This window comes from Neodiprion lecontei, chromosome 3 (assembly GCF_021901455.1).
Source record: "Neodiprion lecontei isolate iyNeoLeco1 chromosome 3, iyNeoLeco1.1, whole genome shotgun sequence".
Lineage (NCBI taxonomy): Eukaryota > Metazoa > Arthropoda > Insecta > Hymenoptera > Diprionidae > Neodiprion > Neodiprion lecontei.
In genome coordinates, this window is record NC_060262.1 from 479145 (window position 1) to 496756 (window position 17612).

Sequence of the window (17612 nt, forward strand, 5' to 3'; positions counted from 1 at the left end):
TAAACTGGCATCTGTACACGCATCGGTTGCATAATGATGATAATGATGGAAAAAAATTTGAGGAGTACGGGGCGGTTGGATTACTCCTTGCCTTCCCTTTGTCCCTAATTACGCCCTCGGGATTGGCTCCATCAGGCACGGCGGTGGGCTCAAAATAATAGGGCTCGAGAAAGTACGGGGGAAGGAGAAAGAGGGAAGAAAAACGAATACAACACCGAACCGAACCATGAAAATAAAGGGCGGGGGGGGGGGTGGGGGCGGGGGCAGAAAAAAAAATAAAAATAAAAATACCAACCACAGAAAGAAAGAAAGAAAATAAATCGCCTCCTCTATGCAACAGCGGAAAAAAGAGATCGGTTCTGGGAGCCGGCGGGACTCGCCACCGCTGAACCATAAGCCCATTGTTGAACCGTCGAACGCCGCCGCGATTCACGAGTAAATCCGAACTTAACCGAAGGCGAAGAGTTCTCCTCGTTTCTCGAGGGCCTCGCGTGTTGAGAGATGCAAGAAAATTCTCTCTCTCTCAAGTATATTTCACGCCGCGCGCGCATCGCCGCCAGTCTGAAGTGAGCTTCGAAGCGCGACGGTTGCGTCCGTCGGTCGCTCCCTGCATCGCTCAAAACAAAACGCTTGCATTTTAAAACCCACCTTGACATTGTTCGCTAAAGAAAAAAAAAAAATACAAAGGAAAATGTCTTTACCTTGTGAAGAAAAACAAATAACAACGATTCGCTTGTACGTTTGAATTTTAAGTATTGCCAATAACCGGCGGAAATATACGGACTATAATACTGCATAGTTGTAAGGTGTTCTCGGTACGTGAAAAAGGGACGACTAAGCCTTGTGTGCAGGGGTTTACATCTCGTCTTTTGCATATTTTTTATTTTTTTTTTGATATCTACCTCTTATCGATCAAGTGCTGTGCGGGACGTGTATTGTGTGAAGTTTTTTTCCTTTTTCAATATAGAACAAAAACGATGAATCGAATGAAGGAAAGTCACAGACACAGATTTCTTTGAAAGTGGAATCGATAGGCAGAGAAATAAAAGAAAATCGGAACGAAGAAAACTCTGGGAATGTTTTGAGGAACGTTGAACAAAATAGCGTCGAATCGTCGTCGATCAACATCGATCTACCTACGTAATATATCTATTCGAATATCCAAGTTGGTGGGGAAAGTTTACCCCGCGTTTCATCGATCGATCCGCCGATTGGAATATATTTATACGTATATACATATACATTAAACCTAAGCGATGATCAGATCGTGGAGTAAGTTGATACTCACCTCGACGTTTCTCGGCTTGGTCACAGCCTGGGGTATCAACCATGCTGGACTTTCGGGAACGAATGCCAAGTGCGAAAAACTGGGCGTCTCGATGTGTCGTGGTCTCGGTTACAATCTGACCGCTATGCCGAACTTCATGGGTCACGAGGATCAGATTCTAGCCGAAAGAGGGGTAAGTGCAAGCCGATGCCATGTATATGTATACGGAATTCCACACGTGATCGTATAAGTGTCGGTTTAACCCTTGCAGTCCTTCATTTCTCGACTCAATATTTTGGGCCTGAATCTTGTTACTCGGTAGTTTCTGGGGTCGCTGATCGCAACGAGGATGAAGTTAGCCACGTTACTGTAACGACGCGTGTTTAGGAAAAATCGCCACTTTGCACATTTAGGAATATCCGAAATTTAGTAAATCGGTACGAAAAGAATATAGTATTATTTTGAAAAGTCAACTTCGTGAAAGTCATTCTAATATCGCCCGATAATTACGGTTTTTTTTACCCTAAGTTGTCGTTACGTTAACGTTACCAACTTCAGCCTTATGCTGATCACGAATCTGAGGTGAGAATTTGATTATTTCTAAATCGAAGATTGCGGATTTAAAATCAAAATTCTATGATTCTGGCCGAAACTTGTTTGTTACTCGGGGATTTTTGGGGTTATGCGAACTAACCGAGATCGTTCGAAGATGTAAATAAACTGTGATGAGGCTAGTACATGGAAATTTTTGAGGTGAGACGCTGGGTATCCCAGGTTAATATCGTTGACAGAATGAGAGAAGGAGAGAGAGGGAGGGAGAATAATATAGAAAATCGTCCCTTAGCGCGAACATTAGAACGATCACGCGAGTGCAAATTGTATGCGCAACGTGAATTAATCGGAAGGAGGCCGAAGCTAGCAGCTAAACGTTCTAATGTTCGTTCGAACAAGGCAGTCAAGTCCTAAAATGAAAATTTTGTGAAACACCCCGAAGCCTCCAGCCAACACTTTTAGGAATTATGAGGATAAAACGGAACTGCATTTTTTTATTTTCAAAAAGTTTGACACGATTGGCCGCTAACTCTGGCTGCTAGGTTCAGCTTCATTTAGTCAAAACCGACGGCGGGAAACATGCACCGAGATATCTAAGCGGACGATCAATCAGCTGCTACTGTCATGACGTTAATCTCTGTAAACGCAGCCAGCCCAGCCGCACCACGCGTTTTGTCAACGGTTTACGCGTTATTATACGTACGATACCTGTAATACGTGTTGTACATGTGCCTGGTTTCGTATATTGTACGTATGTACAATGTAGGTACAGACCCTATGCCTTACGCCTTATGCCTCAGTTTCTGACCGCATGTCCGGGTACAATAATTTCAGAACCTGCGTAGTATGAGTTTATACAGGGTGAGCCAAATTTAAACAAAAAATGGGACCGTTTCGAATCGTGAATAAAATCTAAACGTGTTGACCGATTTTCAAAAACTTTATTTTTCTCGAAAGTAGAAGAACGAATATTTTATTTAGCGTTTGAAAATATGGAAAATCTTCATTCGTCGTTGAGATACACGCTCTTGAGAAACAGATTTTAAAAAAGTCTCTGGCAGACTGAAACATAACTTGAAATCGAAATTAAGTCAAACGTCCTTTAATATTAATTTTTTTCAGTCTCCCAGCATTTTTTTCAAACCCCCATTTTCAAGAGCGTGAAACTCAGCAGCGAATAAAGATTTTTCAAATTTTCAAATGCTACACGAAAGACTCGACCTTCCAGTTTCAAGCAAAATGAAGTTTTCGAAAATTGGTCAACGCGTTCGGATTTGATTCACGTTTCAAGTCGGTCCAATTTTTTTTGCCCACCCTGTGTATATATATATGGAATATTGTATACGTACATATAAATGTACGTATATACTGGCATTGCTTGCACCCTGCATCATTCGTCTCTGTTACTCTCGTGTTAACTACGATGAAAAGTATGTACTCCTCGCACGATAAACCCGAAGCTGCAAGAAGCTATAACGATTCGACTGCATAGATGCTCAGCCTGTAGCGGCATGAACTAGGATCCTGTCTGTCTTATACATAAACATGGCTTAAATGATGTAAAAAGTCGTTTAAACGTGCGGTGTAATGGCATGGCGGGTATGGCTGTCTGGTAAAAAGTTGACCAAAGAAAGAGGAGGAGGTGAAGCCTCCGATCCCCGGGGCCGGTTTTCGCTTTTCTACGCTGGGGAAGTACCTTACAGGTATGTTCCCGTAAGATTTTCTCCGAGACGCGGGAGAGCGTGACATCTCCCAAGAATTCGGTCTTAATCTTTTTTTTTTCTACTTATCCATCTCGCACAAAGGAGTGAAACGTAAAGATTACTTATTCTCGTTATCCGCGCATCATCGTTACGATGATCTCGTCTTTGACATGATTGAACTTCTCGCACTATGTAGAATTTATCCCCCCCTCTGCCGGGGCCTGAAAATACGTCCGCGCCTAATAAAAGTACGTATGTAACCCCGGTGTAATGTTTGTTTGTCGAAGTGGCGCTGAGAGAGCGAGGCGAGGCGACGGAACGCCGCAGTGTTTAACTCCAACTAAGCGTTCGCTTTTGACGAGCCGCTAGAGACGAGGAATTTGTTATCTCGGAACTGAAAAAGAGAGAAGGAGAAGAAAAATTCAGAGAGAGAGAGAGAGAGAGAATGAGAGTGATGCTGTAAGAGGAAAAGGAAGAGAGGGGGTGAAGTCGAAAGTTGAACTATTTCAAAAGTACAGCATATATATATATCCTGACTACATATTTAACTTAGGACGGACGCGACGGTTGCACAAGTTGAAACTTATGATTAACGATAAAACATTCCAAGTTCTCGTATTTTTTCCTCGTTTGTGTACGAAAATTCTTAATAAATTGTAAAATCATTTATTGCGGACATTACATATGTATCTGGAATATCGAATATTGAAATCAGGCACGTATGGCGGTGAGGATGCAAGGGGAAAAGTTGTAACTGTATTAATCCTTTGAGTCACAAATTATTGTGCCGACTCAATTTTTATAACAAGATAGTATTTGAAGGTTATCGGGGTCGCTGATTACGAATCCGAAGTCAGATTTCAAAAATACAATACGGTGGATCCAATATCGAGGAGTAAAACTTCTTTGATCGAATACGGTGAAAAAACTTGGTGCAGGGGTTTTCGGGATCTGTGATAAAACCGCAAAGAAACATGTTTTCAAATTTCTTTAAATATACAAAAATTGGATGTACAATAGTTGGTAAGAATAGTTACCACTGTGACCGAAAGGGTTAATTATACACGCCGCTGTCCTCGTTCAAAAAATTGTACACATATCGTATCTGTATACCATTTGAAAAATGGACGAGGCAGAGAAAGAGAGATGTAAAGAAACTACGGAACAATAAATAATACAAAAACAAAAACGATCGACCTGCGATTTATACGAAGCGACTACAGGTATGGGCTTCTAATTATGTCCCCTGCGGAGATCCGATCTATTCATGCACACCTCGTATCTATGCACGTTCGTGCGTGTTGGTTCATATCTATACCTACGCATATTGTGCGCCGCACACATGCCTCCGAGCACGCGGAAGAAAGGCGATATTACGAGAGGCTGCACATGCGGGAAGAACGATAGCCGGCTTGTAGAAGCGTGTAGACGTGTTAGATGCATACGTGTAACGCACACATCTATAAACTAGGTATACAGAATTAGCCCCCATAACGGCTAATGAACTTACATCGTCTCGCCGTTACTTGTTTTTTCTTTCTCTTCTCTGTTAATGTATCGAGTTCTTTTTTTTCTGTTTCTTTTTCTCCATCTTTTTGTTTTTTTCAAATCGCACGATCCCAAAGACGTTAAATTCTTGTACCGCATCTTGTACAACTTGCATGTGTATGTATATAGATGTATTGTAGGTAATGTAGGAAAGTCCATGCGAAATCAGCCAACGTTTGATCCTCACCAATTCTGATTAGGTTTACAAAAAATTTCCGCAATTGTCCGAACTCGGAACAATAGAAAAACAAACTTTGCCCAATATAAGCCCGGTCTTGAAATGTTTGGAAAAGAAAAGACTGTTTTGAGAATGTTGAAAAATGTCCATTTCAAAATTCGCTCTCAACATTTATATAGGAATAATTAAACAGTTGAATAAAAAATGTGAAAAAATTGACGGTACTCTTTCCGAGTCGGGAGAATTGGAGAAATATAAATTGGAAGAAAATTAAAAATGGCGAGGGTCAGACGTTGGTTGAGTTCGCGTGCATTTCCTGCGTATGCCGGACTACAGATGTTGCGGGTTTTACACTCACTTGGAAAAAGACAGAAAATTACGGATGTTAGAAATTATTTTCAAACGCCCGTCGAACGCGACGCCGGAGTAACCAGAGTGCGCCTGTGATATAAATATAGAATACGCGTACAGGTGTGTAGTGAATGTGGGTAGGTGCGTGTGCGCCATTATAGCTCGCTTAGCGTCGTGCATATAGTGTATGTAACGCGATAAGATGAAAGGCGCCGCGTGAGGTTTTATTCTGTAAATCATATATAGAAACCTATACCCGTATAGAGTATATTTTTCCTTTTCTATTATTATTCTCTCCTCTCTCTCTCACACTCTACGATAAAACCTCGCCTCCTGATAACGATTGGCCATTGACAGGAGTTTCGTTGTATTATGAGTGTACAGTTTTATAACACAGATATATAATATCTATATATTCGTGTATAGTATTATACAGTGTCATATTTTCAAAGGAATTTAACCGCGGCTTCAAACCGTTGTAATTTATCCTTTTTTTTTTTTTTTTATTCTCGTTCAATCGTAACACGTTTTTCAATATCCACGTATTCTGTAAATTACGTAGACACAGTTATAATTATGTAATGTATTGTTTATTTGGCGATTGTCAATTCGATAGAAAATAGACGAGGCTTAAACTTATTTATTATTTCTGCCATTTCGTTAAATCTTTTCTCAACTCTCTTATCTTCCTTTTTTACGCTTATTTTTAGTTTTATTTTGAGGGAAGAGACAAGGAGACAGTGAAGTAGTTTAATTTTCTCTCCTTTGAAGTCTGGCGCGAGCGCGCGCGCGTCTCGACTTAAGTTAGCGGGCGAGAGTGACTGCAGTTTCATTATGCTGGCGAGGAAAAGAGTCCGGAATGAGAATACGAGAGAAGCGAGAGAAGGAAGCGGCAAGAGGAGCACCCTTTCTCTCCTTATCCTCCTTCTCTCGTATCCGCATTCACTTTTGAACACGACATCAAAGACCGACACTGAATAAACAGCCGGGAAACGCGAAGAGGCTGATGGTGCTGCTGCTGCTGCTCTAAGCGTGCGTCGGATGATGAGGAGGAAGGGTTCAGGAGGGTTTGGCTTTTTGGTAAACCTTCAGCTTCTCCACCTTCGAATCATCGCCTCTCTTCCCGCAGCCTCTTGTCTTTTGGTAAAACAACTCTTAACTTCACCGGTAAGGCAGTGCAAGAAACAAGCTGCTGCTGCTGCTGCTGACGCTGATGGGAGAGAATCTCTCCGATCTCGTATACCAACACTGAAGCCACTATATCTACATTGGTCGCCTAGCATGGGCGGTGGATTTATGTACATTATGTACAACGAGTCTTTAAATAGCATCCCTCATCCTCGTATTAGGCGGTGCTTAGACATGTATCCATCCAAACTCTTTTGTGTGTACACTCTATGTTGGACTTTTTTCTTTCCATTTCGATGCTTAAATCGAATTGGGTAGAGATACCGTATATACTTACATATTATGAGGAATTCCACGCGAACACGACTTTACGTGACATGTCGAAGATGGCAACGTTATCGTAACGATTCATGCTCAGGAAAAAAACAGTTATTTCGCGACTTTTCAAATATTTATAAATAATTAACCGGTTGAAAAAATTGAAGGTACTGTTTTAGAGTTGGGACAGTTGCAGAAAATATTTTTATCAAAATCAAAATCAGCAGGTGACGGTCGGACATTGGTCAGATTCGCATGGAATTCCCCATACACACACACTGTACACGTTGCGCACAAGTGCATCTGTAGTATTACCATAATAAAGTCGGCGTTATGCCTTTGTAATACGCGTGTTCTTCTCGGAAGTTGCAAACTTTTTTTATTTATTTTTTTTTTATTTTGCTAATTTCCTTTTTTTCTTGCCCTTTAATGTGCACGCACGCATATTCTTTTAACGCGAAGCGTGCTGCGCAGCCGGGATAAAGCCACCAAAATAGCGAGTGAAGATCTCAAGAGATGAGTTACGACCGGGAACCGGGAACCGTGCCATGCCGCAGCGTGCCTGCTTTTAACTCTTTATGTACACGTATATAACTCGACCTCCTGCCGCATGGACCGAGGGATTCTACTACGCTCGATGTATGTAGGTACCATTTGCTGTGCTGCAGGTTGTTACGCGTATACGCACTTGTTTTTCTCCACCGTAGCAGATACGATGATATCACTGCATACGTCATGGTTCAAAGACTTGTACCAACAATGTACTTCCACATCGTATTCCGTTGTTATTCTTACTTTTTTTTTTATAATGCAAAATTTGTTAATATTTTGAAGACTCGACTACTTCAATCTGCAAAATAGTAATCCCCCCTTCTCAATGTCTCTCTCGTTAAGCGAACGTTACTGAATTGAGCCTCATGTTACATTCTAGGGTATAAAATATAATCACACAATCGCACAATCTAGGTTGTCGAATAAGGGTAGTCGTTAAAAAGAGAGAAACATATCGTTGAATATTTACACGTTTTTTTTTTTTACTTCCACTTGCAAACGTACGAATACAACAACGACGCGTAGTGAGGTTGATGACTCTAGTTAGGTTATTATACACAGATACAGTCGCGCGTATTTTATGTTAAACCACTAGTCCCCAATGAATGCTGGATGGTGTTGAGCAAGCGCAGCCAGAGTTCGTCCCTCGTGCTGCATCTGTGTATTTCTGATCCACGTATTATACGGCTGTAATCTGTAGATGCATAGGTGTGCAGATGTGGAGGTTGCTGCCGGTGCCAAGGCATGTCTCTTTGAGAGAGATAGAGAGTGAGAGAGAGAGAGAGGTTGAACGGCTCAAAGGGGCCGCTGCTTTTAATGTTATTACGATAATAAAACTGAGGGAGTGAGAGTAACTCCCTCCCGCTCTTCGATCCCTTATCTACCCCTCACCTACTTCCCTTCCTCCTCCTTTCCTTTTCCTCCTCCACCTTCCCTTGTACTCAAGCGCCATAAATACCTCACTCGCGACTCAGCCTCGGTCCCTTATATATACCCTCGCTACTCGCTGCACTCACCTCAAGCGTTCTCAGATTATACATACCTATCCAGAGATGAGGTGAGTTTGTGTGCGTGTGCGTGTGTGTGTGTGTGTCGTACGCAGATTATTGTACGATATAAACCAGCATAGGTATCGGAATGTTGTACCGTGTCTGTAATATTAGGTATATGAGTGAGTCGAGATTCGTGACCCGTCGGGAAAGGTCGAAAAAAGGAAAAATTTTATTTATTTATAAAAATTTATGACACACCTTTTATTTTCTCTTCTGATCATCCCCGACTAATTTAATCCTCGGTAATATCACAGTATAAAATAATATGAAAAAAGGGAAAATGATTGAAGCTCAACGCACATGTTACACATTAGCGGAAACGTCACGTGGGTTAATTGATAAATATAAAAACATATATATATATATATATACAGTAGAGGCTCTCCACACGTGCGACACGAATAGCTTGTTCACGCGTTACGTGCATACACGGTACAGGCCTGTAATTACCAATTCAGCCGACCGGCGCGAGCATGTTGTATTATTCAGTAATGAACCAAACAGATGGAAACCGAGCGCGGGCGTCGATTTATACAGATTACTTTACATGCCTGCGTAGTGCATGCGTGCGACGCATACCAGCTATACCAACGTTGATGGGAATTGAAGGCGCTTTAATGACCGCGCGGCTTCTGATGATATGCGCCGACGCCGCCAACCTCGTCAAGTCCACGATATCGCGGATTACGTCGAGGCGCATCCCGCGCGGCCTGCGGATCATGGATACACGCTGCAATGATCGAGGCCGCCGGCGAGCACCACGTACGTGACTGCACGTTCACCGACTGCAGATGTGTGTGTACCTGTGTAAATCTGTATCTATCTTATCTCGGGCGGTATAAAATCGTCAAACGATCGTGACCAATCTTCTAATGCCGTTCTCGTGTCGGAAAGATGAAATAGAAGAAAAGCAGGTTTGAATCGGTGTATGCTTTGTACGGTCTAAAGGGCAGAGGCGGTCGCAATATTAATTAAAATACTTGGAAGTGTGCGAAGCACGAAATTCAGGTTAGGCTTGCGTATGAGAGATAAAAAAAAAAAAAAACACATTTCTTATTCTTGCGTGTATGCATTTACAAAGATTAGGAAGTTGAGGTAATTTGACAGCGCTATTATTCCTACATTCTTGCGATGCTTATGGGAAAAAGGACGAGGTGAGGTTTCGTATGTAAATGGATAGATACTTATACACCGCAAATTTCACACTTAACTTAAAAAATGTCACTTCACCATGTGACAATATATAGTGTATAATTAAGCTAAAAACAGTAACTATTCTTACTAACATAGTCTCTGTTTCTAATTAGAATGTCTTCTGAAACATTTTGTAATTATTATAGCCTGATGATGGTCGGCGGGGCCCGGCCGAAATGTCGCAAACGCGAACATGTTTGTTTGCCTAACAATTAAACAAATTTATATACCTGACCGGATTTCGACTAAAACCTTCTTCATTCTTCTATATGTATATGTATACATATATTTATATAGTTATATAGCTATAGGTATGCGTACGTATTACGCCGGGTGGCCGACGGCGGTCTCGCGCGCTATCGTCATGAAAGGATGCCGCTATCGATACGTGTTGTTTTTATTTTTCCTTTCTTCCTTTCCTTTTTCTCTTCCCTCCTTCATCTTTGTTGCGTTTCTTTCTTGTATTTTCTTTTTCAACGAATCGACGGCTCAGCGCGAAACGATTAACCTTTGCATATACCTTGTACAGTTGGATGTTCACGTATATCACACACGTATAGATGTATGTTAGGTATGTATCCATCTATCTACACCTATAGCTGCAATACGGTAGATTTACTTCTAGTACACCTCAACCACACACACCGTCGAGAAAGTCGCAATAGGTAAAAATCCTAGAGTACCTGCATGTATGCATGTCACGATGTATGTTATACAGACGCCTATGTAACCTACGTTATATGTATAACATTTTTGTCTCCGAGTTCGGTAATTGAAATTTATAAGGCTCTTGTTGATTTTGTCAGTTTAATTATTGTTATTATACATTTATTATTATTAATAACGTATGTATGATATTATATTAAATAAAGCAATGACGATAATAATTATGTACTATATAACCGTAGAAAAGGGGAAAAATGAATAAGTAAATAAATAACTTAGAACACTGTATAATGCATGTTGCGGATGGTTTTTAATCCGTCTCTCAAAGATTACAAATACCTCATAACTTGACCATGAAACACGCTCTCCGCGTCTTTTAATGCGACCAGGTAGAAGGGAGAGTTTACACCCTGTAATTTTTTTAACCTTCTCGGAATATATAGAGTATAATATCAAGTTTATGGCTATAGATGAGAACCTAAGTGTAAATGTTATATTACGCGTAGGTATAATATTCGTCCATATATAATTGTAACGAGACGGTAGGTTGTTATATGGCGCCGAGTCGATCTTCGAAAATCATCCATCTATACTAGATGTAACTTACACGTGCGAAGATTGCGCTTCTGACAATGATACGAAAAGTGTTTATAAAGTAGGTACTGATTTAGTGCGATATCGCAATGGGAACCAGTCCAATAGAAGAGGCGGTATTATTGATATTTCTTACATCAGGTCCAAGTATGAGAAAATACGATACGAAAGAAAACACTCTGTAAGGATTATAACACAGTGGTAATTCCGCGACTGAGTTTAAAACTTTGCAGAGCACGCAAGAACTACACATACGTACGTACGTTAAACATGTATTATACATGTACAATTTTACGTTCTTACAGGAGACAAGAAAAGAGAGAACGATGATGATGATGATAATAATAACAACAATAATGAGAATAAAAAGAGAAGACTCCGCGAGGCAGTGCAGCGGCACGGCAGAAAGACAGGCATCCCGTTGTCTCCGTGAGAGGAGAGAGAGGCTGCAGCGAAGCCGCGGCGGGCAGGTCGCTTGTCAGTCAGTCGGTTTTTAGAACGCGATAAAATGCTCCTTTCCTCCGGACGAACGCCGACGCCGATCGAGCAGCAGCAGCAGCAGCAACAGCAGCAGCGGCGGCGGTTCACTTCGGTCCGCGGTATCTCGCAGGCGATGCCCCATGCCCCAAAGAAACGAAACGGGGGAATAACGAACGAATGGGGAACGGCGGAACTCTGGGCTTCTAGTCCAGAAACCGGTTCCGTACCTGATCCTCGACGCGCTCTCTTGCAACGCAAGGATGCGCCTGCGCGTGTTAGTGCGCGCTTAGATTCAAGAGGCGTAGTCGCGCTGCAGACTTTGGACGAAGAGATGCTCTCCTCCTTCCTACGATGATTTCCTCGTGCCTGGAAACTGCTCTTCCCTGCTGCTGCTGCTGCCGCCGCTGCTCCTTCCCTTCTTCCGTCTTCTCCACCCTACGCTATACCCTTGCGAGACATCACTCAGGTGCACCGCCGTCGTTTTCTGTCGCTTCTACTTCTTCTTCTTGTTCTTGTTGTTCTTCTTTTAGTTCCTCGTTCCATTACCCTCTCTCGGATCGTTTGTACAGGTTTCCCGCTTCTCCTGTTCCGTACCGAGATATCCATGGATCTTTAATAGCTATTTCGACGATCTCTCGCGAAGAGGGTAGAAAATGATCTTTGAACTTGTGATTTTTCATTAAACACTTTCGCGTTTGTATCTTATCGATGGAGGTAACAAAATAACGCAATTAGGATATCGTAAAAGATGAAAAACGGACGTGTATCGTTATACGGTTTGCATAATGAAGTAATTTAAGGAGAGAAGTCGTATGAGAATAAAAGGCTGGTGCGTGATTGCGCCACAAATGACATGGAAATTAAATAATTCTACCTTGCATGCAATAACTGTATAACGTCTGTTAATTCGTTCCTAGAAGATTCCGAAATAGGGAAATTGGATTATTACCATCGCAAACACACATGTAGTCGTGCAACAATTCCAGGCTGTAGAGGTGCAGGAAGAGGAACTCGCTGAGCGTAGTCTTTGCGTCTTCTATAGCATAACGGCGGAGAGAGGATTGAGGGGGAAGGAAAGGGAGGAAGTTGGGCCTTTCGGGCCTCGCGCGTACCACGTAATTTGGAGGGTATAATTTGGAAGCGGCCGCCGAGATCGTAATGGGCGAATCTGTAAGGCCCCTCGGAGGTTTCGGGCCCCGACGAGTTGTCGGGGCTCGCGCGAGGCGGGAAGAATGGGCGGGATAATTATAGGATGCCGGACTCATTATCTTAGCCATCTTTTTCAGCCTTCCTCCTCCTCCTCCGCCTCCTCCTGCTTCTTTTTCTTCTTCTTCTTCTTCATTCCAATGTCTCGAGATATATAAGCGTTGCGTTTCATTTGATTTCCTTTTATTTTTAGTTCATCCCGCGCTTGAAATTATACTTGCACTTTTACTTTGAGAATTTAGGCAACGGCGGCAAAATTCTTACAATACTGTCTCTAATTTCTCATTCCTATTCCCTGCAATGTAATTCATCCATGTCCACTTTGTGTTTCAGCTAACCGCGTTAATGCCCTTAGTTCACTACAACTGCTCTCGTCATCTCAAGTTCTTCCTGTGCTCGGTATTCGCTCCAGTTTGTTCGGAGCACATAGCGATGCAGATACCAGCCTGCAAGCCACTCTGTCTCTCCGTTCGTAGAGATTGCGAGCCCGCGTTGTCCAGCCTCAATCTTCCCTGGCCGCATATGCTCGATTGCGAAAGATTTCCCGACGGTATGGCTGTACTCTGTTAAATTTTCAATCTATAAAATATCGTCTCAGATATGGATGCGATGGGAAAATTTTACAACTTTCGTCAACCTTTACTGACATCGATTTTCTCCTACAGGGAAAACCGTCACGCTCTGCGTGCAGCCAGTTGCAGAGGAGATTTTACAGCCGGCTGATCAAGTGCCGGCATCGATACCGTCTCTCCAGCCATCGATCCAGCAGCAGATTCCGCAGCAGTGGCCCGTCGTGCAGTCGGTACAAACAGCTCAGCCCATAATACCGGTTCGAGGTAACAACCTGCACCATCATCGATGCCCGCCTCACTTCGTTCAAACGCCTGACGTAGAAACGGTAACTATTTTTTACTACCAGACCAAGTGAGGTCACGACGATGAATTATTTTTTCACAGATGACACTTGGAAACCACGCTACGACTGTAAAACGTGACGTAATTAATTCATTCATTAATTTCAGATAACCTGCGCGCCTAGATGCGGTTCCGACGTTTACTTCAGATCGGAGGACAAGAAGTTTGCCGAACGATGGATGATCGGATGGGCATGGCTCTGTTTTCTGTCGACCCTTTTCACCCTCCTAACGTTCTGGGTCGAACCGTCTAGATTCCGCTACCCGGAACGGCCAATAGTGTTTCTGGCTCTCTGTTACAACCTACTTTCGGTTGCTTACACAATTCGCGGCGCGGTTGGTCCGGAAAATTTGAGCTGCGCCACTCAGGAGAACGGACCCAGCTACGTTCCGGTATTTTACCCCATTTACTTATTTATGTGTGTTGTCTTCATTCTCTTGCAAACGAAAAAGAAATGAATCTCTCCATACTATAAAATTTACGAATGCTTTTGATATTTCTCTAGTAATTATCGTTTACGATTGGGTTGATCAAACAATGATTCTTGCCATTTAACAGGTTCACGACGGGCTGCGAAGCATTCCTTGCACGCTTTGGTGGCTCGCTAGACATTACTTGGCCCTTGCGAGCAGTGCCTGGTGGGCTGTTTTGTGCGGATGCTGGTTACTCAGCGCGAGAAACGAGTGGAGCAGCGAGGCCCTTCACAACATCGCGCCGTACCTTCATGCAACGGCCTGGGGAATCCCCGCGCTCCTTACGGGAGGTGAGTGCAGCAATGAATCTGCTCTTGAGGTAGTTGGGCAGTAATTTGGGAAATTTTTACTTCGCATGAGTTTTAGTTATACAATTTTTTGAATAATTTTAAACAATCCTGTAAAGTTTGAAAATGATTTACCGTTTTAGATACTGATTTATTTTCTATTTTTTATTCCAAATCTGAGCTACTTTATACTATGTAGATAAGAACTGGGGAATAAACCTGATCATTTCGAGTTGGGTGGCTTAGAATAAAATATCGAAAGCATGGAAGAAAATATTGGATAATTTCTGTTGAATTTATCCGTCATTTAATAGTTAAAAACATAATCAAACAAAAATACTATTGCGATTTTGGTTAAGTTGTATATTTGGCAATGCCGCAAGTATGCAAGTACACGCGGTATTCAAATTATTTCCTGCTGCTTACAAATGGTATGGCCAAAACAGTTTTTTGTTTTTATTCTTCTTCTACTTATTTTTTTTCTTGCGAATTTCCCCTTGAATCGTAGCCGATCTGACATTTTGATTTGTTTGATTTGACCTGTTAACCAGGTTATAACACAGGAAAATCACACGACGTTCCCAAATGAACTTTTTTATTACTTGAGGAATACAGTATTCAAGATTGTCCGTCGGATGGCCTTACTGTCGGGACCCAACTACCTTAAGTTGGAGAACAAAAAACGCGATAAATAACTCTGGACGATTCTCCCGTGACATTCAATAATTATCTTATTACAGGTAGTTTGCTGTCGCGGAGCGTAGCTGCCGATGAGCTTACCGGGCTCTGTCAAATATCCGACGAATCCGCACTTTGGCTCGAGGTTTTACCCCACGCGACGCTCCTTCTCCTTGGTTGCATATTTGCAAGCATCGCCGGAGCGGCCCTTGTCCGAGTGAGACGCGCCGTTCGACTTGCCGGAAGAAGCGCGACAAAATTGGAGCGGCTTATGACCCGTCTGGGGATATTTGCGCTCCTCTACGCGCTTCCGGCGCTGGGAGGCCTCGCCTGCGTCCTTCACGAGTCGTCGGTCAGGCCGAGTTGGCGAACACTTGCTCTGCTGACCGCTCTTGACTGCAGAGTCACGCAAAACTGCTCTCCAGGTCCAAGTTACAGAGCTGCTGGTCTGGAGGTCGTCTTCTTGAGATTGTTTCTCTCTCTCGTAGTCGGCGTCACTTCCGGGATGTGGGTCTGGTCGGGAAAGACCTGCAGAGCTTGGAGCAGGCTGCTCGCCGCGCCCAGCAAACCGCTTAGGCCACCCGAAGTTATGCAACCCCTTGGTTACAACATGTTTCAAGGATACAAACCTGACAGTGGCAACACGGCGTAGATACGCAAGTGCGTTCGATGTTGGTCATATTGCGGTTGTTTTATTATTCGCGTCACGCGATGGTGAACCGTTTGTGAACATTCTTTGACATTCGATCAATTGATATAGTTCTGTGTATATTTATTTATATCTACTATGTGTTATGGATATTACAGTGGACACATTACTGTACCTTATTTATGACGAGCAAGATTGAGCCCTGCAAATGAACATTACGAATGGAAACAGAGAGCACGAATATGTCAAAATACCGTATTGCTCCGAATGTATGTCAAGGCTATTTGTCATTGACAGCAACTGTCAACATCGCATCCGTCTTATACGCGGACCCGTATTATGTTCGGGCAACTTAGAAACACACCCTAAAATACTGTCTAAAAATTAGAGGTTGACTTACACTCGGAATAAGACGGTAGTTTTGTCTAGTTCTATCGCGTACATTTAATATTATTATTATTCTACAGCCAACGATATTTTTTGTATATACCTTGTATAAAGTGTAAATAAAAAATCTCATTTTTTTTTGTAAGCTATGATGCACGATTTATTCCATGGTGATCCGTAATACTTTTCCTTGGATATTAATGGGTATCACGAAACAATTCTGTGGGTGGGTTTGACTTCTGGTAAAAACCAATGACAATAAGCCACTTTCGTAACTAGTGTTACAATTTGTAGACTGTCAGTACGCTTGATATACAAGACGTGAACATTAGAATAGTTTTATAGTCATTGTCACACATGAGTAGACTCAAAGCGCGGTCTGTAAAGCTCAGATATTTAAAGGACCACGTATAACACTTCAACCTCATCTGGTTAAGATCTCCTCGGTTGACGTTTTCTGATTAGCTAAATACGACTGGATGCTTCAAATGCTTTGAAGTGAATTACAGAGTTCATTCGTCGCGTGCATTTTTGGGGAAGATTTTCGCGATTCTGAAAAGTGCTGGTATAAATTCTTTCATGCACTATTCCGACGTAATTTTGCGAGAGAAATCGATTGGGCGCAGTCCCAATACGCTGCGATCGACGCATCAAAAGTTACGGCCAAAAAACGAGAACCTGAGTTTTCGACATTTTTCAGCAGGTGCTTTTTTCCTCGTATCTTCTCTCCCGTTGATCCCACGCTTCTTTTGCTGCAATTTCTGAGTTCCTTGGGGTCCAATTGGTCGGGAAAGAGTCATACGAATCAATTCCGAGACGCAAAATTTTTTGGTCAGGAAAAAAGGAAGGTTAACCCCTTTGTATTTTTGGCGAAAATTTTCGCGATTTTCAAAAGTGCTAGAATAAATTAATTGTGGCACTATTCCGACGTAATTTTGCGAGAGAAATCGATTGGGCGCAGTCCCAATACGCTGCGATCAACGCATCGAAAGTTACAGCCAAAAAACGAAAACCTGAATTTTCGACATTTTTCAGCTTGTGCTTTTTTCCTCGTATCTTCTCTCCCGTTGATCCCACGCTCCTTCTGCTGCGTTTTCTGAGTTCCTTGGGGTCCAATCGGTCGGGAAGGAGTCATACGAATCAATTCCGAGACGAAAAATTTTTTGGTCAAAAAAAAAGGAAGGGTAACCCCTTTGTATTTTTGGCGAAAATTTTCGCGATTTTCAAAAGTGCTGAAATAAATTAATTGTGGCACTATTCCGACGTAATTTTGCGAGAGAAATCGATTGGGCGCAGTCCCAATACGCTGCGATCAACGCATCGAAAGTTACAGCCAAAAAACGAAAACCTGAATTTTCGACATTTTTCAGCTTGTGCTTTTTTCCTCGTATCTTCTCTCCCGTTGATCCCACGCTCCTTTTGCTGCGATTTCTG

At 42.4% G+C, this 17612-nt stretch overlaps 1 protein-coding gene across 3 annotated transcripts; it reads left to right on the forward strand.

Annotated features, from left to right (window-relative positions):
- The first annotated feature begins 572 nt into the window (after positions 1–572).
- LOC107220103 (frizzled-9) lies at positions 573–16323 on the forward strand. Of its 3 annotated transcripts, XM_046734402.1 has the most exons (8): positions 573–1140; positions 1315–1460; positions 11409–11584; positions 13123–13339; positions 13455–13687; positions 13812–14096; positions 14263–14467; positions 15205–16323. In XM_046734402.1, the coding sequence occupies exons 4-8, from the start codon at positions 13135–13137 to the stop codon at positions 15792–15794; spliced, it is 1518 nt and encodes a 505-aa protein (XP_046590358.1). In that variant the 5' UTR covers positions 573–1140; positions 1315–1460; positions 11409–11584; positions 13123–13134; the 3' UTR covers positions 15795–16323. The 3 variants fall into 3 exon arrangements, with proteins under 3 accessions (XP_046590358.1, XP_046590357.1, XP_046590356.1); XM_046734401.1 differs by lacking the exon at positions 11409–11584; XM_046734400.1 differs by lacking the exon at positions 11409–11584 and having other exon boundaries at positions 573–815; positions 968–1460.
- Positions 16324–17612: the final 1289 nt, after the last annotated feature.